The sequence below is a fragment of the Musa acuminata genome, chromosome BXJ2-7 (genome assembly GCF_036884655.1).
Source record: "Musa acuminata AAA Group cultivar baxijiao chromosome BXJ2-7, Cavendish_Baxijiao_AAA, whole genome shotgun sequence".
NCBI lineage: Eukaryota > Viridiplantae > Streptophyta > Magnoliopsida > Zingiberales > Musaceae > Musa > Musa acuminata.
Window position 1 is genome coordinate 2,766,575 of NC_088344.1, and position 21,073 is coordinate 2,787,647.

The 21,073-nt window shown below is 36.0% G+C and overlaps 2 protein-coding genes across 5 annotated transcripts; both read right to left on the minus strand.

The window, feature by feature from the left end:
* Positions 1-488: 488 nt before the first annotated feature.
* Positions 489-7,905, minus strand: LOC103990751 (cell division protein FtsZ homolog 2-1, chloroplastic). 4 transcript variants are annotated; one of them, XM_009410001.3, is made up of 8 exons: positions 7,788-7,905; positions 6,888-7,607; positions 4,910-5,209; positions 3,353-3,443; positions 2,116-2,240; positions 1,318-1,410; positions 936-1,001; positions 489-857 (listed from the first exon to the last, which is right to left on the minus strand). In XM_009410001.3, exons 2-8 carry the CDS (start codon positions 7,512-7,514, stop codon positions 729-731), a joined length of 1,431 nt encoding a protein of 476 aa, XP_009408276.2. In that variant the 5' UTR covers positions 7,515-7,607; positions 7,788-7,905; the 3' UTR covers positions 489-728. The 4 variants fall into 4 exon arrangements, with proteins under 4 accessions (XP_009408276.2, XP_009408280.2, XP_009408277.2 ...); XM_009410005.3 differs by having other exon boundaries at positions 7,809-7,904; XM_009410002.3 differs by having other exon boundaries at positions 6,888-7,610; positions 7,788-7,889.
* A 788-nt stretch (positions 7,906-8,693) lies between these two features.
* LOC135616623 (protein HIRA-like) lies at positions 8,694-20,331 on the minus strand. The gene is made up of 10 exons (XM_065115993.1): positions 19,960-20,331; positions 18,818-19,093; positions 18,442-18,693; positions 17,941-18,338; positions 16,792-17,848; positions 13,498-13,708; positions 13,127-13,367; positions 12,823-12,945; positions 9,977-10,094; positions 8,694-9,193 (listed from the first exon to the last, which is right to left on the minus strand). The coding sequence occupies exons 1-10, from the start codon at positions 20,065-20,067 to the stop codon at positions 9,020-9,022; spliced, it is 2,958 nt and encodes a 985-aa protein (XP_064972065.1). The 5' UTR covers positions 20,068-20,331; the 3' UTR covers positions 8,694-9,019.
* Between the last annotated feature and the right edge of the window lie 742 nt (positions 20,332-21,073).

Below are 21,073 nucleotides of genomic sequence, written 5' to 3' on the forward strand. Positions count from 1 at the left end.
AGATCACTGGGTGCAGACATGATATGCCATGGAGAATGTTGTACTCCAGCCAACCAATAGATGCCACCAAGTTTTGGTGTCATGATGATGGCACAAACAGTCTGCTTCAATGGAGAAACATCATAGTGTTTTCTTGCAACTACTCCAAATTTCAACCAATGGATTTAGTGTTCAGTGGATGCACATGATATTACAGCTTTGTAATGAATGCATGATTGTGAGAGCTCATCAGATAGAATTACCTACAGGAAATGCTAGGCTTAGTGTCTGAGTGCAGATATGTAGATCACACAGCCATCATCAACCCTCTTGTTAGCCATGCCAAGATGTCATACAAACAGCATCAATCAAATCATGGTTGTCTTTAAATCTTACCCTGCAAAAAATGAATGATATAACCTAATGCTACAACAGCAATAACCATGGTAATCACCATTTCCGATGTAGCAATAGCTCATTATTCCAGTTATCCACTCCCAAGCATGACATTCACCCAGCAACCAGCTACCAAGTTTGATAGTAGTTTCAAGACAAATATGAATTTACTCAAAACCTTAGCCAGAAACATAGTATGTCAGCTGGCACCATTATGCTATTATAACATATACCTAAGATGACAGGAAAAAAAAGGTGGCCCAGTGCGCAAGGCTCCCACAAAGGTGAGGGTCTGCGAGGACCTATATCCATGAGAAAAGTATAAAAAGAAAAAACTTTACAGACGACAAATATCAAGCTCTTGGGTAATGTGAACGTCCTTTTTTCCGGAGGAACTCAGGAATCTCGATCATGCTACCTTCAGTAAGAGGAGACGAAGTGTGTCGGTTTTTTCCAAGGTTATCTCCACCAATTTGTGCCCCCTAGAATCTTACAGTTGTTAGTAAACGATGCACATTAATAAATAAAGATACCTTTGAGACATTCACAAAACAATCTACCTGCAATGGTCGACTTCCACTCTCATCCTGGCGTCTGAAACCAGTAGCAATCAGTGTTATGCTCACCTGAATAGGAACAAGAGTGTTTGTTATCACATTGATGTTTAAGCTTGTTTTCCCCATGATCATTTAAATCAACACTTATATGTGACACAAAGCAGCCTTGCATTCTGCTCTGGATCCAATTTCTTAGAACACGAAAGGACTTGTACACTAGGCAGATTAGAAAACCAAACAACTTTTACGTTTGTCAAAGAAAAATAAAATTGTTGAAAATGACCAGTCTATGCATACCAGAAATGAAGTCCTACAGTAAATTTTTTACAAATGAAACAGTCCACCGAAATAAATTGCAAAACATATGTGGACTTAAAAAACTTACTTGACCACAAAGTGACTGGTCAATAACTGCTCCAAATATCAAATTTGCACCTGGATCAACAAGGTCATATATGACTTCTGCTGCAGCATTGACCTGAAGAGAAGAGCACAAATCCAAACTACTCAGTAACCATTCTGTCATGAAACCATGTATATTCTAGTGAAAGAGCTTGTCCTCTACACAACATACACATTTTGCCATTAAAACAATGGTGGAAAAGTAACTATTGCAAGAGAACTCCTGGATTAAGTGTTGCATTATATAAGTAAGAAAAACCCAGAGGAAAATGTTACCCACACCATTTATGGTGATGAGAGTCCTTAAATACACAAGTAACGATAGGAATATCTAATAGTCCCCCAGAACAAAAAATGTAGATGGTGCATATGAATTGGTAAAGATGTATACTCTACAGAGAAAAATCAAAATAAAGAAGATGATATCAGCCATTTTGATAATAACCTGTGTGCCATCTGTATCTTGTCCTTACTCTTTGCATGCCAGCTTACAATTTAATTCAATCTTTAGTTTTTTGAAGTGTAGAACCATCTTAATCCATTTGATCGGAACATTCAAAAAAGCACGAAAACTATGTTACACTCTTAAGTATTTTAACAAAGTAATCTCTCCAGAACACTGGAACCAACATCTTATGGAGTTGCATGCATCAATAATACATATCAATATAACTCGATGTGATAGATGTCATGTAACATGTCTTGAAATATTAGTCTTACAGATGATAAAAAAGTGTTTCCACTTGCACTACTTGAATCGAAGCAGCAGAGGAAACACTACCTCGTATAATGTAAGATCATTTCCTCCAGTAATATTCCAAACGATTCCTGTAGCCCTTTCAATACCAATATCAAGTAATGGTGACTGAATTGCATTTAGAGCAGCATCTCTTGCCCTTGTTTTCCCTGCAAAATGAGGTCAGACGACCGAAATGATATCTCAAAACAATGCAAAATTACTCTGTTCCAGACTAATCAGAAAAGATTTGTTAGATTCAGAGAACTTTTCAAATAGTAAAAAGTGTCCCTTAATATAAGAATACAGAATATAGTCGGTAGTAAATAGAATCTAATGCAATTTTATCTCCAAAAGATATCAATAAACAACTAAATGTTCTTTTGAACTCTTATAAGTACAAATGTATAAGGGCCTTGCAATTGGCTGAAGAAAATTGGCTCCATTGATGCATGCTCATGTCAAGCTCAAACATGCAATAAAAAATAAATCATATAATACATATCCAAACACAACTCCTCATTATCTAAACTACATCTATTTGCCTGCCCAAGTTCTTTCGAATTAGCATGTCCTTCAGAATTTTGGTAAAATTGCAAATAAGATTCAACTACTTAATTCTTTTGTTCAATTTTATTTCCTTTCAGTGTTCAGTTGGGAAGATGTATTAAACTATCAATTGTGAAAACAGTAACAACAATTGGAATAAAGATATAAACCTTCGACAAGAAATGCATATTCAACTGATGAAGAGATAACAAATTTAAGTGGTTGTAATCTTTAAAACATTGGAAAACGTATATACAAGAAAACTATCCAAGTATGTATGTATTCTTCATGTGCTTAAACAGAAACAAGGATGACAAATAAATTTGAGACATAAAAGCCCCATTTTCTGTACAACTGTTCCCTATATAATAATTTATGGTTGCTGGCAATTTGAAAGGCAGAAAACAAATCTACTAATGCAGAAGTTGGGTCCTTATAGACTAATGTCTTGAAAGGGAAAAACATATATAAGTCAAGCCGTCAAGGAGATTGCTTGCCAATAAAATAAGATACTAAACACCAAGCCATCAAGGAGATAAACTTCCATTAGAAGTTTAGAACAACATACTAAACCATAAATATTTCACAAAGCCTGCTAGGTAGTTTTTCTCAGGAGCTACCAAGGTGTGAAGTGTTAACAAATCTGATTTAACTCAGTAGTTTAAAGGTCAGTTCCAAAATATGGTTATCAAGATTCTCGATTCCATACAGAAATCAGTTCCTGTTTAATTACCTGTAGCAGTGCCTATACCCATTAGAGATGAACCTGCATTTGCCATAATTGCACGTACATCAGCAAAATCAACATTAACCAAACCTGGAACCTGTAATTGAAAAAAGTGATCATGTCAGAAATTGGCATGTGCAACCCAATATAATGTGTTGTTGGATGAATGCAATCCATGACAAATGCAGTTTCGGTCATGCATCTGATAGTGTGATAAAAGAACCATATATTAGGACCGCAAGTTATTATAACAGAGCATCAGGAAAGACAGTTAAAATTATTTGCATTTCAGGTAGCATAATAAAAGGCAGGAAGACTGAGAATAGAGGTTCAAAAACAAAATAGTGAAACCTACACTCCTAAGGTGAGGAGCAATGATTAAAGATGTCACCCAATTTAGGTTAGAACAAGATGACATGAAGCAAATATTTATTCCACAAATTCAACGGATTGTTTTGGTCCATCAAGTCAACCAAACAATAAGCTAAACTAAATGAAAGCCAAAGTTACTGACCACAGTGCAGTTAACAGATACACATCCAGAGAAACATCAGCCAGAAAATCTTTCAGGGTGCGACCAATAACATTGGTGATAAAAAAATGTGCTTGATGTGCATGAGGCAGATAGAGATAACACAATGTGAAGGCCTAATCGAGGACATTCTATAACATTTTTCATATTCTTTCTCTGAAATTCACATCCGATATAAACCATTGAATTTCTAATACAAACAGGTGTCATTCTATCACATCTGTAGATATTTGTAGTAAACAATTGTAAAGTAGTAATTGAAAGCAATGTATTGTGTTGCTGCAGAATGATATTAGGCTCATATTTCTTTTTAAATTAATTCTTTTATAGTAAATGAGCAAGAGATTTAATAAAATTAACAAGGATCCTGAACTGATAATCTTCTAATCAACAAAATAAGTGATTGGTCTTTGTTAAAACTTAAAACAACATATCTGACATGACATCATTAGAGCTCATTTAACGAAGTCATAGTTGTCTGTCATCATGTTAATCATCACATAGCTAAATTCTAATCCAATTAATCAACAACACACTGTTTCTTTAAACAAAATAAACACATTATACCAATAACAAAAGAGCATATATGTAACAGATTATGTAGAACATATTCCTAGAAAAGAAATAATATATGCAGCACGTAGAGATAATGATGATCACTTTTCATTTCATTTACCGAAAAAAGATCCTACAAACTAGTTGCTGACATCGTACTACCAGGACATGAAACACTCCCTTCATTAGCAGTATTGATGTACTTGTAACAAGGAGAAAATGGTTACAAAAAAAGAATATGGTAATTTAGCATATATCTCATGAATTTCATAATATATTATACTTGATGAAACTAAGTGAATGCTCCAGTAAGAAAAAGGAAGGAAGACGTCCACAAAAACTGGTTCAAGATATCTACGCGGAGTAAACATTATGAATTAGTACTCGTGATGCAAAGAAGTTAAGCAAATTTCATGCCAGTCAAATTAAGGGTAATGTATCTATCATCTAACCATAAGCTTTTCAGGGATTTCTACCGTGATTATATCAGAGATGCCACGAACACCTTGTCGAAGAATATCATCAGCCAAGTTAAATGCTTCTGCCACAGGAGTATTTGGAGAAACTGCAGTCAATAATTTGTCATTCGGTATTACAATAAGGGTGTCAACATTGTTTCTCAGAGCTGCAATTCCTTCCTGTGCCTGAACTGTGCGCTTTCGTCCTTCAAATGAAAATGGGGTTGTAACAATACCGACAGTCAAGATGCCCATTGATTTAGCAATTCCTGCAATTACAGGAGCACCACCAGTTCCAGTTCCACCACCCATTCCAGCCTGCACATGATATTTTACTGATTAATAAATAATTTCTCTACTTAAAAAGTCACTAGAATCATACAACAATATGTAGTGAGCATATATCTTTCTTGCACAGGTGTCTTTTCATATTTGGACATTGCCATTATGCTAGCAGAATCACTGAAACTAAAACATGTTGAAAAACAAAACAGTTCATATATGACAGAGTAAATAAGAGAAAGTGGAGGGGATATGCTAAACTAGATCAGGAGATAGAAGTAGATGAGCATTATTGATGAAAAAAAACTAGAATAACTATCCAGCTAAGGTTCAGCTGACAATTATAATGAAAACTAGATCAGGAGGTAGAAGTAGATCAGCATTAATAAAGTGTCAAACGATTGTATTATAGAACTTTTACCTGTCGGAAAGAGAGAGGAAATATGTTAAATGTCAAATATAAAAAGATGACACTTACTACAACAGCCCTCAGCCCATTCCTGACAAAATAAAACAGATGAACTAAAAATAGATTACTTGCAGATGATCAACAAGTCCGTTTCTTAATCATTAATCCTATCCAAAGAAAATTTAAGAACTTAACACATATATACACACATATTGGATGATGCCCAAGCACAAGTGTATTTTCCAAGATCAAGTAACACGTAAATTATATTAAAGGTGTAGCTATAGTAGTCGGTGGTGTCAGTGCCTTCTTATCCATGGGAAGTAAATTAACATTGTGCAGAAAAAGTAAGTAAAACGATTAGGATGAACTTAAGTTTTAAGATGTTCCAAAGTAGCCTGCTCTGTGTTCTGATTAGGTAGTCATCATGGCAGTACCATTTCTCAAAGAAAATCAAATATAAATTGGCGCACTACTATTTGCTTGCTGTGAACATCACCATTAGATCCTGCTTCTGTAATTATCCCATGAGAACATGACCAATGACAGAAAAAATGTACCAGCAATCCTATCAAATATGAGAATAACCAAAGTCCCTAAGGCACAAAAAATACAATAAGATATAATAATAAATGGCATCAAAGAGAAATATAAGTTTGCACTAGAGTCATGGATCAACAAAGTGAACTAGTAGGTATGCCTGGCACAGACTGGTCCTCTCGTGAACCAGAACATGGACCGTCTAGTTTCGGGCGGTCCACTTGTGAAACAGAGCTTATTGTCCGCTAAGTCTTGTGAATGGAGTTTATTGTCTGATTCTGATTTTAGATAAGCCTAGACGCCACTATATCCAGTTTCTATTGACCTATTTTTCTCTGTTGCCTCTTCCCCTCTTCTTCTCCATCATTGCCTTATCTTGTTCTCTAGTTCGTCCTCCTCCTCCTCCTCCCTCCTCCTTTCCCCCTTCTTTGTACTGTGGTCCACTTCAGTGTATCATATCTCGGTATGCCAGAACGGGTTGGACCTGTACCTGCCATGAACTGGTATGGATCCGATGTCTGCAATTGAAAACCTCGTGTAGTGTTGTACTGCAGGAGAATATAAGAAACCAGAAGACAGGGCAACTTACATGCTAACTAGATAGATTAAATGAAAATATTCATTCTGTCATAACACCGACGAGATAAGTGTGAACCAAAATCAAACAGTAATATTTTACTTCCTACTACGTCACAAAAAACATATCTAGGAACCCAAAAACACTAATAAATGCTAAGCAACAGTAAGGGAGTAGGATGAATTTACTGTGACGAAAACCATGTCAGCACTAGCAAGCGCCATCTCAATGGACTCTTTGCTTTCATTGGCGGCATTCATACCAATATCTGGGTTCCCACCAGCTCCAAGTCCCCTGGTTAACTCCCGACCAATTTGCAAACGGTTCTCGGGAAAGACAGGAGACATCCGCATCGCTTGGACATCCGTGTTGACGATCCAAAACTCCACACCTTTCATTGAACTCTCAATCATTCTATTGATGGCATTGGAGCCTCCACCGCCGACACCAATAACCTTGATCTTGGCCTCATTATAATTGTCCTGAGCAGCGGAGTCCCTCAAGTTCTCGACAATGCTGGCACCTGACTTGTCGTTCCTCGCGTCACTAACTGCGTCTTTTCTCTCTCCTCGGAGCAACGAAACTTCGGGATGGAGATGCAAGAACGGGTCCTTGTCGTGGTACGAGCCGAAGCTGTTTTGATTCGCTGAACATCTAAGACGCGAACTCGACACATCCTTTGGGTCGAAGCGCAGGAAGATGCCGGATATGCTGCTTGGGCGTCCCTCCAAGAGGGGTCTTCCCACGTGAACCGCGGAAACACCAACAGAGCATCGACCATGTAGGGGCGAAATGCACGCCCGGGGCGTCGCCATCAAGACGGAAGCACGAAATCTCAGAAGGGTTCGAGGAAACAACGGTGTCTCCTAAAGCATTTGCAGTGGCATCGATTAATTGGTCTCCGAAACCTACTTCTCGAGGCAAAAAGGATCCAAAATGCAACAAAGAAAAGAAAGAATCGATCAGGCCGCTAGCAATGCCAATGCGCTTAGGAACACTAACAAACGAACGGCGAATCGATCTGAGGACTCGATTCGGAGAACATGGGACGAAAATAAAGCGGAGAAGCAAGCAAGAAGAGGGCAAACCAAAGATTAATCGGAAGCCACCTGCAAGGAGTTGAGCTGTTCTCGGGGGCGTCTCTGAGAGAGGGAGAGAGAGAGAGAGAGGCGAAAGGGGGCGAGGTGACATTTGGCGTAACAGGCGATTAATTGGGTCGTAAAAGTTGAGATGTTTAGACACATCGATCCTTGAAAGAAGCCAAGAAATAACGAATATGCCATACATATTCTTTTGTTAACATCCAAAAACTCAAATTAATTGCTTCTAACTTTAATTTAAACTACGTAATGTTGAATTTTTATTTTCGAAAAGCACCTCTCATTTTTAGAATTTCCAAACAATACCTCAAATATCTCTTTTGCTATCTTTTTCCTTTTTTCCTTATGAATCGGTCTATAAGATGAATTAGTCTAATTATAATATTTTTTAAATTAGGTTATAGTATTTTTAATAATATAAAAAAATACTATAACTTAGTAAACGGTATAATAAAAATATTATTAATAAAAATAAAAATATGATGTTACAATCTTTTTATATTGCATTATAATATTTTTCTGGTATTATTGAAAACATTATAACGTTATAATAATATAAAAATACTATAGACACGATATTTTTATAAAATTTATATAAAAATGTTATGTTATAATATTTTTATACCATGTAATAACATATTTTTATAGTATTGCTAAAAACATTATAACATATCATAAAAACATTATAATTGGACCGATTTAAGCTGATTCAAGAAAAAAAAGAGAGAAAATTATTGTAGATATTCTGCAAGTACACTCTGACAGATTAATAGAAGACGAATTAATCTGACAAATTATGCTCATAATATAATACTTGGATGCAAACTTCTTAATTGAATATTTTCAAAGCTCATGGTGTGTGCAAGTAAAAAGGCAGAATTACTGCGACCAATCTAAAAATCCAAGAAAGTTCTTCGTCTTCATTTTTCCAAACATCAAGATGAAGCTGAAAACCCTAACTGGTTTCCTCCAACAACTCAAATGATTGGCAGAAGGCTCACAAACTGCACTATAAGATGAGAAGATACAGTGGAAGAAGGAAAGGATTTGACTATGGCTTTTATGTAGCACATAAGTTGCCAATTGCTACATGATGGTTAGAACTAGTAGGCGAATTAAGACAAAATCAGTAGTGTCCCTCATCATCCTACACGATCCACAAAAACAGTCGACTGATTCTGTGCTGCCATGGTAAATGATGCTTCCAAATGCAAAAAACTTCATGAGTTGGCATCATTTGTTGGTAGGACAACGTCCATATGATCTGCATTAGTTTCACTAGTTTCATACTCGGAAAGAAGATCCATGAACTCGTTTAGCAACCGTTGGACCTTCCTGTTAGATGCCATGGCTGGAAGTATATCTTCCCTGAGGAGTTTGTGCTTTTTCATTCCCTGCAATAAAATCCGAGTCAAAAGTATCAGCCATTAGGAAAGTATATAGTAAAAGGAACAAAATTAACGAATCAGATTGGCTCAGCAGGCCGAGATACAGTAGAAAATCTTTGCTACTGAAATCACATCAATGTAACTCCTTGTCATTTATAATGCTTTCATCAATTACATTGGCATCGATAGATACATTGTCTCAGAAGCGAAGCTGGCAACCAACGAAACCTAGATGCTTGAGAGGAGTGCAATCTTGACTAGGTTCTTGGCTTCAATAAGCTATACTCTGAAGTGAGTGAGCCAATATTGAACAGTAAAATAGCAATAAAGAATATCTCATCTAATAGTATCCTGCATCAACCAATCTTTTAAGGCCAATCATTTCACATACTGTGTTTTAACATTGCAGGATTTTACCTAGGACTGAGACCTAAAGTTCAAAAATAGAGAAGGATCTCCTTGAATCCCTATAACACACCAAATCCTTTATTGGATCTGTGATTTCAATTTCAAATGATGAGCATAGCATAAAGTGCTTCTGTTAAATGTGTAAGTGATAGTAAACCACCTTAAATAGTGAGGATATTCATGTTCATGAACTCAAGCCCAACACAAGCCTGACATAAGATCAATTAGGCATGAATTGAAACTGATGGGAATTAACTGAACATAAGATTTCAAATGACAAATATTCCAAGCACAATGTGAAATCAAATAAGTAATCATTTTCTGCTGTAAGTTAAACCACAAATAAGAATGAAGATGATCATGAATTAAAAGAAATCTCACAAGCACATTAGGATCCCATTCTGGGTTCTCTGAATCCACAACTGTAACTTCAGCCATTCCGGTAGGAGGCCCAAGAAAACTCTCACAAACTTCACGCAGCCGAGACTCATCAGCTTCTCTGCAAGACAAGACAATGTTCATCTCACTACTCATTCTGTAAACTGTGCCTAGATATTGCCAAGAATGCTACATTAAGCGAACACAGTCTGTGAAAAGCAACCAACACCCTAAATGGAAGATGAAAACCAGTACATATGGTTCGATAGACATGTGGATAAAGAGACCTATCCTAAGATGAACTTGATCAGTGAAAAAAAAACTTATCCAAATTGAGAATGTGATAAGAAAACTTATGACCAGGATAAGATAGATACTGCAGGTTTGCACCACTATATACAAATATTACTATGAGTTTCATCCAAGTTTAAATTATTGTCACATATATGCTATTGTCGATCAAGAATTCATGGGATGACATATGTACACATTTGGCAACCAATTTCTCTAAGTGGGTGAAGATTCGATGCTTAGTATAAGATTATCATGGTCAATGTATTTGGGTACCAAAATAATGGTAATCAGATTTGTAGTGATCATGAGAAAACATAAACGAAATGCACTGACATATCATACAATCAATTCTATATGGCCACATATCTCACATATATGGTTATGCACATATGAAGACACGGCCTTATGCAAAGGTTGTGTAACCCATCCATATACAGTTGCATAGACTGCATTTGGATCACCGCTTCTGTCTGCTCAAACATCCTGCTGTGAACTAGCATCATCATTTTTTATATATAGCCTACTACAAAAGAGCCTAGACATTAACTTTTTCCATGGGCAGAACCTATAAATTTGTAGATGGGGAACCTGGATATAGTAAAAGATGTGATTGGTATTGATATTGGCAGTGTCACTAGACTAGGTGATCATCATCAGGTGTCTCTTGTTAATGAATGTTCCAGAAATTCTCCACATGCCTCTTTCATGATCCCTTACAGGTCCCACTCAAAAGTCTAGCTCCTTTGTACTATTTTTTTCATTTTTTTTTGGTTCTACATCACATGTCCCACTCATAGCTACCAATACTGTTTGGTCATCATCCCAACTAAGCTTTGGTTCGCTAGGTCATCAGTTAGACCAGTTCATCAACAGGATAAATTGCATACTTAATAAAAGATATTAAAATTATATTATTTAATCTTTTTTTCTATTTTCTACTCTGTTGTTCTCTGTTTCTTTTTCAGTTCATTTTTTTGTTCTTTTTTCTTCTCTCTCTTCCTCTTTCCCCTTTTCCTTACCACTGCTCGTCTTTAGCCTCCTCTAAAAAAGTGGTCAGGTTGGCTGGTTTGCTCCCATTTTTTGGCTTCTCTAATCTTTGAACAGAACAATACCAGTAGACATTTCATGAGTTATTAGATCCAACAGGCTGGTTGGGTTCTGATAGCCATGGTCTTGCCGTGCTAGGAGACAATACACATTTTTCCACCAATAAAAAGCTCTGAGGATCATTTAACAAAATCACGTGGTTATCAGTCTCACCAAGATTACCATAATGCCATGATGCAAATAACAGCTTGGCATGCAACAGTAGAGCAAAAGAAAATTCATAAAATGTTTTAAGAAAATAGCGGGTGGAGTTGTCATCTTTTGTTAAGATTGAAAAATAATATATCAGTAGAAGAGAATGTTGCTAAGATAAATGGCCAACGGGGTAACTCAGAGGCACTGATCACTGAAATAGCTGACCCAGAACCTCTAATCTCATCGGTAAATGACAATTATGCATCTAGGATTGTATTTTACATATGAAACTCGATAATGGCATTGAGATAAATTTAATAAAACTTGGGTGTGTTTTTTAACCTTTTTTTTATTCATTGGACCCTAGGTAGTGGAACCTAAGACATGACAATACTCTAAAGAATAATATGGTATCAGAGTCTCAATTTTTCCTTTTTATTTTTTCCAGAGGACTTTTTGGCTGGTCTTATAGACAGATTTAATTAATATTTTATTATATGCTGGCCAATGGAAATTCACTTTGAAGTTTGAATTATTTTACATATTAATACACCAAATCCTCAGGATACCTATAGGGTCTGACACTAGTTCAGCCACCACTAGGTATACGGCAAATCACCACTGTGGTGATTTTTTGTTAACTTGTACAAGTTCAGCAGCCATTAGTTGAGTGATATATTTTACCTATTTGGAAAAAAGAATATATGGGGTCTGACCCTTATATAACATTTTGTGAACATAAATTGTTTGTTTTTTTTTTTTTGTCATGTCCTTTCCTTTGAGTTCTTTTGCTGGCCACTAAACTGAATAAATATTTACTAATATCAATTTGACTGATGGGAATCCACCTTGGGATTCCTTACATATTGATCATAAAAAAATATACATTAAATATTAAATTATTTTATAATTTAAACACTAAATCCTATTAATACATGTTTTGTACTCACAGAAAAACTAGGTAAACATATGGCTGTAGACAATACTAAGTTGAATCCATCTGTTATCAGATATTGCATAACATTCATGCATTAGGAACTAAGTATGACCATAGGTATATTAGGCATTTACAGTTTATCTAAATTCTTTTTATCAAATTGAAAAGTTAGAATATATTTAAATGCTAGTATGCCACTTTCAAGTTTTCACAATGTCCTCATAAAGGACAAAAATCAAGTTATCCATATCACTGGAAACTCAATTACATTGTAAAAAACAGTAAACTATGAAGACAAAAAAAACACATGACCACTTAATAAGAGCATCATCATAGCAGAACTTAAAATTTGATAATACAGTAATAATGAACTAACCTTGCAAGAAACCGTATGTAAGAGAGAAGGCACTGACGATACTCATTAGGTGATTTTAAGGCAAGCGATGATGCCAACTGTGTTTCCAAATGTGCACGTGTCTGTGTCCCATCATCCGTCACCCTGTAAGTGCATCGAAAAAATTCCCTAGCAGGTTGGTAGCTAAATAAAATATGACAAACTTGAAAGACAACACACTTACAAATGCACAAAATTAATGATGCTTTCTTGTTGTTATAAATGCACATGGACATTTCATTAAAAAAAATGCAGATAGATATTGATGCATGTACATGCAGCATACCTTGTCCAACTTGGCTTTCTTGCCATGAACTTGCCAACATCAACCTGCAATTTACCCAGTTCACCACTCTGAATGGAACTTAAGTTAAAGGAACTCGCAAAGTTCGAAGCTGGAAAACAATCATCAGCAATCCTTAACCAGCACATCAGGCTCATGTCGAACAGAAAGGCATGGCGTGTGGCAAGAACAACAAGGGGAGAACCAGCTCTTGAGAATCTTGCGGATATAACTCTTATGGTACCTGACTCATGAGAAAGCACATATCAAGATATCAACTTAAATCAGGCAAAATTGAAGAGCATCATTGACTGCCTGGACTATTTCCATTTTTTCAAATCAAAATTATGTAGTTGAAACTCTATAGACTATACCAGCATCTTTTGTTGAAGAATCCTCCCTCGAAGTAACTAGAGAAGCTAAAGACTCATGCAAAATGCAAGTCCTCTTAAAAAGGTCCCAGACATACAGCAAACCTCTTCTTGTAACAAGGAGTAAATTCCAAGACTCATTACAGTCTACAAAAACTGCAGCAGAGCCCATCATCATGGCCGGCATAGCTCGTCTTCCACATCTAGTATATACCTTGCAAAAGAAAATGTAAAACCATTATTTATAAGTTAAACAAGAGGGAAAAAAAGAAAGGTGTATGCACGAAACTACCACCACTGTGGGGTGGAGTAAATGTACACACCCTTGCCTTTAAATATTTATTAAGTAAATATTTAAAGAGGCTGTTTAAAAAAGACTAAACAGCTATAGGAAATAAATGTTCATCAAGACTTACAACTAGCAATAACCTAATGTAAGATAAAACAAGAACAATAAGCACCACCTTTAGGGAATTTATCTAAGATAAATGGGATATTCTCAATGATTGAAACATGGATGCAAGAAGATGTTGGATTGTTCAATGCAGTTAATTTCCAGAATAGTGAAGATAAATCAGCTCCTTATCAGGGATTTAAATACCAGTCCGGTACCAATTCAGTAACCTATTAGACAGGTACAAATTGGTACACTGTGCGATATACTGATCTAAACCATCTATTACATTGAATAAAATAATAAAAATAAAAAATTATATATACAGGTACTGAACTATATATTTCGCAGGTATATACAAGTTGGTATATACCAATAAATATCAGTTGGTATATACCAGTCTAGCTGGTATTTGAAACATTGCACTTTGTTATGGTGATACTAACTTTGCCAGGTCTACATCTGAATGGAATGATTATTAAGTTCAGCATGGTACCAATAAAGGCAATGCTTGCCATTTCTATATATCTTAAAATTAGACATTCAGTTAGTACAAAGGATAGTCGGCTGCGATCAATACATGACACAGTTGGTAAAGCAGGTCAAATCCGAAAGAAAAAAATTATAAAAGATCTCAACAAAATAGAAGGAAAAAAATTGATCTGCAGTAATCATCTGAAAACAGCCAATCAAGCAATGTAAAGTTTATAAAGTTAGTTACTTCTTTGAAAAAATGACTCATGAAAAGTTCCGTCAAAGGCAATGCCACTTAGGAGTCAACCAGAACAGCTTTATGCAATCCAGATTAATCAATTCTATCCTACAATAAATTCCACCTGACTCTAACCAATTTCCAATGGCAAAGCCAAAATTTTGTCTGAGACTGTTCAACTTTCACCTAATTTATTAGACCTTGCTTCATAAATAAAAAAACGACAAAATTATCTTGTATCAATAGGCAAATGTCACCAAAGTTAACAAAACCTATTTCTAAATGGTTAAACAATTGTAATTCAAAAATAAATAAATAAATGATGATATGAGAAAGACCATAGGGGTTCAGATGACATCGTAATTCTATAATTTTGGCAAAAATTCACAAATAGAAAACAAAATTTAATTCCTTAGCTCTAGAGAGAGAACTAGGAAAGAGGTTTTGTAAATTATAGCTAATTTAGAGAGAGACCAAACAAGGAAAGGATTGGTAAGTAAACAAGTTAGGATATATTTATTTCCATTCCGAGGTACAAACTAATTAGAGTGGAAGCAATAAGTGGGCATTATAACATGTTTGTCAAATAAAGAAAGAAAATCACTGTGTGGATATGGCTCAAAACAATAAGCTTCTTTCTGAAAACAAATTTAAGCTTAAAATATGTTGATTACCTTAACTCTGAAATTAATGTTCAGTAGTTGGTAAGCACTAAATGAAACAGATATCTTACTAAAATGCCTTGCAGTCACTAAACAAGACAGATTTATTGCTAAAATGCCTTCAAGTCACAAAAGAAACAAACTATTAACCCGAGTAAGATCTTATAATAAAAAAAATGCTACCTTTATAAGCATTGTCACTTAAATTTGTTCTACTTTTTAGAAAAGGATTTAGTAGGATGACATGGCTTTCTTTTCTTCCTGTTTTACTTTTATTATTTCTACAATTAGCTTATGGCATAAAACATTGACCATGACAACAGTTGAGTAGGTGACATTATTATTGCAACAGCTTAAAATACTTATAAGATACAGATAAAAGTTTTAATTCGAATTATCAACAATCATAATTTTGAAGGCAAACCTTCCTGCAATGGTAGTGTTGGTCCATTGAAATAAGTAATATATTTGACCCTTCCCAAATCCTGCCGTGACAAGGGCCTTGAGCAGTGTGCTTTCCTTTTTCAAACTTGTAATTTTCCACATCTAGACAATTAGCAAAATCGCCTAACCAAAAGGGTATTATATATTCTAAGCAAATCTAAAACTCCATAAGCATTCACATTTATTTGGCTTTCAAATGTGTCTCCAAAAAAATAGAAAATGCATGTATTATGAATAATAGCCATTTAAGAAAAGCTTGCACATGTAGTTCAAGTATTAAGAATAACATTCCGTATAGACATCTTTATAACATGCTATAATGACCTCATCATGAATTATTCCAACCAAGAATTCAATTTTCAATCCAATACGGGCTTCCGCAAGTGGTACCAGTATACTAAACTGATACCACCCAGTATCACCACAAATTAATTACCAGTTGGTAGCAACTTTATAGTTCAGTAGCAATCCTTGGTCAGGTCAGTTTTTATTGATCTATATGTACTTGTTTGAGCATATCTGAATCCTTGATTCCAGTTGATCCAAGTTTCTAATCCAACAAGAAAAAATCCAACATCTGGAGACCGAAATGATACTGCTTGTCATAATTCATACTTACTCTTGTTCAAACCATATCAAAGCTACAAACTCCTATTCAATTAAAAAGACTACCCAAAAGCCAAAATGAAATAATATGAGATGAGAACCTCATTTTTACCCAAAGGCACCATTTGATTGCAGAAATAAATGTTTTACAATCCAAAGTTCTAAATCATGCTCCTTTATGATTTATGATAGACCAACACCAAAATTTTGAGTCACGGAAACAACCCCCTACTAGCAAAGGCAAGGTTGCATAGATTGACTTTCCTTAGACCCCGCGTTGGCAGAAGCCCCTTGAATTAGGCCATCCTTTTCTATACTAACTATATATTTTGTGTTTTTAACTCAAAATAAAACAAATTCGAAGAGTTGGAAAAACATCAAACTAGTGCTTTATAGGTTCTCACTGAACTATGACTAATAAAATAACAAGTTTCAATATCTCAGCAAGCTTTTAAGTTGTGTAACAATTATTGGAGTACCTGTAGGCAGCCATCTTCACAACCAACAGCCCAAAAGTTGGCATTTCCAGCTAAAACAGTTACTTTTCCAGATATACGATCAGACCAAAGGGTTTCAGATCCTTTTGTGCATCTTATTTCAGTTTCTTTTGTAAAAAATGCATTACCAACACCGATTACATCATGTACAGATTGTTCTATGGGCTTAGCCTCCAGGCAAATTGGTAAACTATCTTCACAGTCTTTCTTGTTGAATACCCGAATAGAAAGAGCATTACATGATGTCAACGAACTTGGCATGCCTATAGAGCCCATATGTTCTACATTTGTCCTCGCATCAATGTTTGACACAGTCGGTGCTTTCTCAATGATGAGGCTTTCATTAATATTAGCCCTTGCAGTGATTCCAGAACGCTCCTTAGATCCACAGTTGTTACACTTGTCAGGATAGCTATATGCATCATAACTTCCACTGAATGGTCTCTTCAGGGAAGTTTCTTTAACTCCATCAGCAACAGCATTACGATCACCCTTTGCTTGATCCAAGGCCAAGGAAGAGAATTCCACTAGTTGAGCCTGGGCTGCAGAGAGATTTTCCTTATGTGCAGGTACTCCAACTGCTTCAGGAATTATTCTTTTTCGCCCATCAGGACGACGATATTCTCTTTGTTTTGGTGGACTTGATAACCGAACAGATGAAATTTTATTTAAATCATCCACACTGCCCTCTCCATTTTTCTTGCTATCTCTAACTTGGGGTTCAGTAGCCTTGTGAATTGACTGACTGTTAATTGCATTCACTGGCTCGATGGAAGCCTTTCCTGATATTTGATTTTGCTCAACATTGGATGTTCCCTTTCTGTTTGCCGATTGCTTGGCACATACTGCTTCAAGCAACAATTGTGCAGGGCTTTCAGCTACATTCGCTTGCCTTCCTCTGACATCCCCATATCTGCTTCTCTTTATCTCATCCAGCTCAGCATCAGTTAATCGGTGCCCTAGCTCCTTCACTTCAAAATGGAAAGTGGCCACTGTCCCATCCAAAGAGCAAGCAAAAAGTGCATAGCCATCTGGACTCCTGTTACAGCAAATGTGTGGCTTACGTTGGAAACCATGAACTACACATCAAGAGAAATTAAAAGCTTAAATCCTTAACAACTAATGTATTACCATGATAAATCAACAACGCTTTGTGTAAAGAAGTGTTTAGCAACAAATAGAGGGCGAGCACTCGCCGTTGTCCATACAGTTATAGTACGATCCTGACTTCCAATTGCAATTACATTATATGGTTGGCATTCTTTTGCTGTAGTCCTGGATGCTCCATTAGCCCATCCAACAGGTGCAGCATTTGCCTCTTGGCTATTAGAAAATTGCTTCCAGAACATAGAGTGGTTAAACTTTACCACAATAATGGGGGCATTATGGCCTAGAAAGTCAAAGGTAGCAGACCATTCACCTCTTTCCAGAACAGGGGCTGAATGTCTAGGTTTTTGAAAGCCATGAGTAGTAGTAATGAAATGGCCACAAGGCGACCACCCAAGTCGCCTGAAAAATGTAGAGCCAAGCTGAAAAAAAGCAAAATTCCTAAGAAACAGACCAATAAAAATTAATGTCTTTTAAAATACATAGAAGTATAGAGAGTAGAAGAATAAAGAGTATATAACATACCGATTTGGACCAGTGGCCTTCAGTCCTATGTGCCAAACTCCAGTCGTTGGTTCTCCATATGATGACAGTCTTGTCATCCGACTGGCTTGCTATAAAAGAACCAATAGGATCCCAAGTAACCCCTTTGACTAAACTGGAATGCCCTCTCAGTACAGCAGTGCAAATGCCATTAGTGATGTTCCAGATGTGAATAGTGTTATCCAAACTACCACTAGCCAATGTTAAGTCATCCGGAGACCAATTAAGATCCACCTACTTCAAGCATAAAAAAAGTTCCTCCTTTAGATATGTATCATTTAGTGTGATAGAGTTAATTATGTATTGAAGCATGCCAAGTCTGAAAGAGAGATATATAAAAAATGGATGACTTAATTACCACATCTGCAGTATGACCCCTTAATGTCATAGTAACTTTCCAGTTTTCTACGTCCGGAGGCTCACCACTGCCAAACTCAGTTGTACCTGACCCAGGTTTTCTCTCATGAATAAGGATAACCTGATCATCTGATCCAGAGGCAACAAATCTACCATGCTTAGCCCACCTAACACAATTTACTGATCCAAAGTGATCACGCAATGTGGCCAGCAATCTTGAGGTTGAAGCATCATTTTCAGAGTCCCTCCCTACTGATTTCATATTCCATATCCGAACCTATGTTGAAACAGAAGAAGTTTAGAATCTATCAAGTGTCCAAAACACACTCGTGGTACTATCACTAGATGCAAATTTCCTGTCACTTCAAGACTTAACTTTTCATTAAAAATATAAACAAATGATCGATCTAGAGAGTAGAGACTATAAATCATTGAACTGCTAGCTATAATTTCATTTAGTATAACAATAACTTTTACCACCAATCAATGAATCACACATTCAAAACAAAGAATACATGCCTCCGATGCACATCTACCAAACACAAACATGGATGCTAGATCAATTTGCTCCTTGCAACCATCAAGCTGTCTCAAATGAGAATCTTGAAGTGGTTTTTTTTCACATGTTAATGGAGTACAAAATTATACACCATAATTATTACAATTCCGAATATTTCAAACATGAAACTACTTAATCATATTACCTTCGTTCGAAATGTACTTATAAATCAACCTCCAAACTTATATTCTTAAAGAAGATCAATTATCAAGAGTGATCATTCAAACAGACAAACAGATATCATTTTGCCCCTGAAACTAGTTAGCGTCAGAAGAACGAGAAGAAGAAAAAGAAAAACGAACAATTATATCTACTCCCAAGCCCTTTAATAAGGTGGCAAAAGAGAGACATCAGCTTCGAAGTGATCACATAAAATTCCAACAGACGAACAGACATCATTTACTGCAAAACGACTCAGAAACATCCACGACGACGAACAGAGAGCAATTAGATCTACTTCAAAGCCCTTAGTAAAGTGGCACAAGCAAAAGCCAGCTTAGAAGCGACGACATGAACTTGACACGAAAAAAAGTGCAATCTGACTAAATTCATGAAAAATAAAGAAGAAAAAAGCGTAAAGCCACCTTGTGATCTCCTCCGCCAGTCGCAAACCTGAGCCCTCCGGCTTGGATGTCAATGGAGAAGATCTGCATCCCCTCATGCCGAACCCAACCGGGCTTCTCCGTAATCATCCTCCCCTCCTGCTTCCACTGCTCCCGTCAATTCCTTACCTCTACGACCCCGCCCTCCCCAGTCCAGGGCTCAAGGCCAAAACCCTAATGCGAGCTCAAAAGACGACCGAGCTACCAGAAATCGGGAGAAGAAACCGAAGGGGAAGAACAGCAATCGACATCCAGATCGACAGATGAAAGGAGTTAAAGCGTTTCCGACAGCGACTACGAATCGAATTCTTCTCTCGCCTGTCCAAAGGAAGAAGAGACAGATTTGGGAGAAAGCAAAGAGAATTAAGGATCATAACAAGGCGTTCCGTTGAGAAGGATTCGATGCTTAAACTTATCTGTGCCGTTGGATCTTACGAGCGAAGCAATTCTGACCGTAAGATCATGAGATTGATATTTAAAATGAGCGCACTATCTGACAAACACCTCAACGACTTGTCTGTGTTTTCTTTTCTTCATGCAAACATATATATATATATATATATATATAAATATATATATATATATATAAAAGATTTTATTTATAAATTTTAATTAAAAAATCTGAAAAATATGACTGAGTATATGAACTATCCACCACTAATTATTATACTATATATGAGTGATAATATTTAGACATAAGGTGGAAATGAAAAATGTGGATGAAAGGTAAGACATAAGGTCTTCACACCTAAATTTGCTTGTTTGATTAATGGAGAATCATCTAGGTTTATTAAGAGAGGAAACAGATATTGATTAATTAACTTGCCCTTTTTAATTTAATATTTAGAACAAGCATAAGCTTACTCATATGATGCATATCGATGGTATTTTTCTTTGCTTTAAAGCTAATAAAAAGTCAGATCATTGATGCTTTTGATACCTATGAATGTTTTGCCAATCAAAAAATAAATCTTAAAAAATCTAAAATTTTCTTTTCAGATCACGGTAATAGATAAATTCCCTTATAAGTAGTACCTAGGAACTATGATTTTTGATATTTTTCAACATAAGTTGGATTTAAAGTTTGGATTGTTTG

Bases quoted from the DNA above. Each gene is read 5' to 3' on its own strand.
- LOC103990751 (XM_009410001.3), bottom strand. From the start codon at position 7,514: ATGGCGACGCCCCGGGCGTGCATTTCGCCCCTACATGGTCGATGCTCT. The intron at 2,241-3,352 runs GTAATTAAACAG...CTCATTTTGCAG, and splicing joins GGGTATAGGCACTGCTACAG to GGAAAACAAGGGCAAGAGAT. The intron at 1,002-1,317 runs GTAAGTTTTTTA...GTTCCTATTCAG, and splicing joins ACCAGTCACTTTGTGGTCAA to GTGAGCATAACACTGATTGC.
- LOC135616623 (XM_065115993.1), bottom strand. From the start codon at position 20,067: ATGATTACGGAGAAGCCCGGTTGGGTTCGGCATGAGGGGATGCAGATC. The intron at 13,709-16,791 runs GTACTCCAATAA...TTCTTTTGCAAG, and splicing joins GTGAAGATGGCTGCCTACAG to GTATATACTAGATGTGGAAG. The intron at 13,368-13,497 runs GTATAGTCTATA...CTCATGAGTCAG, and splicing joins TTCTTCAACAAAAGATGCTG to GTACCATAAGAGTTATATCC.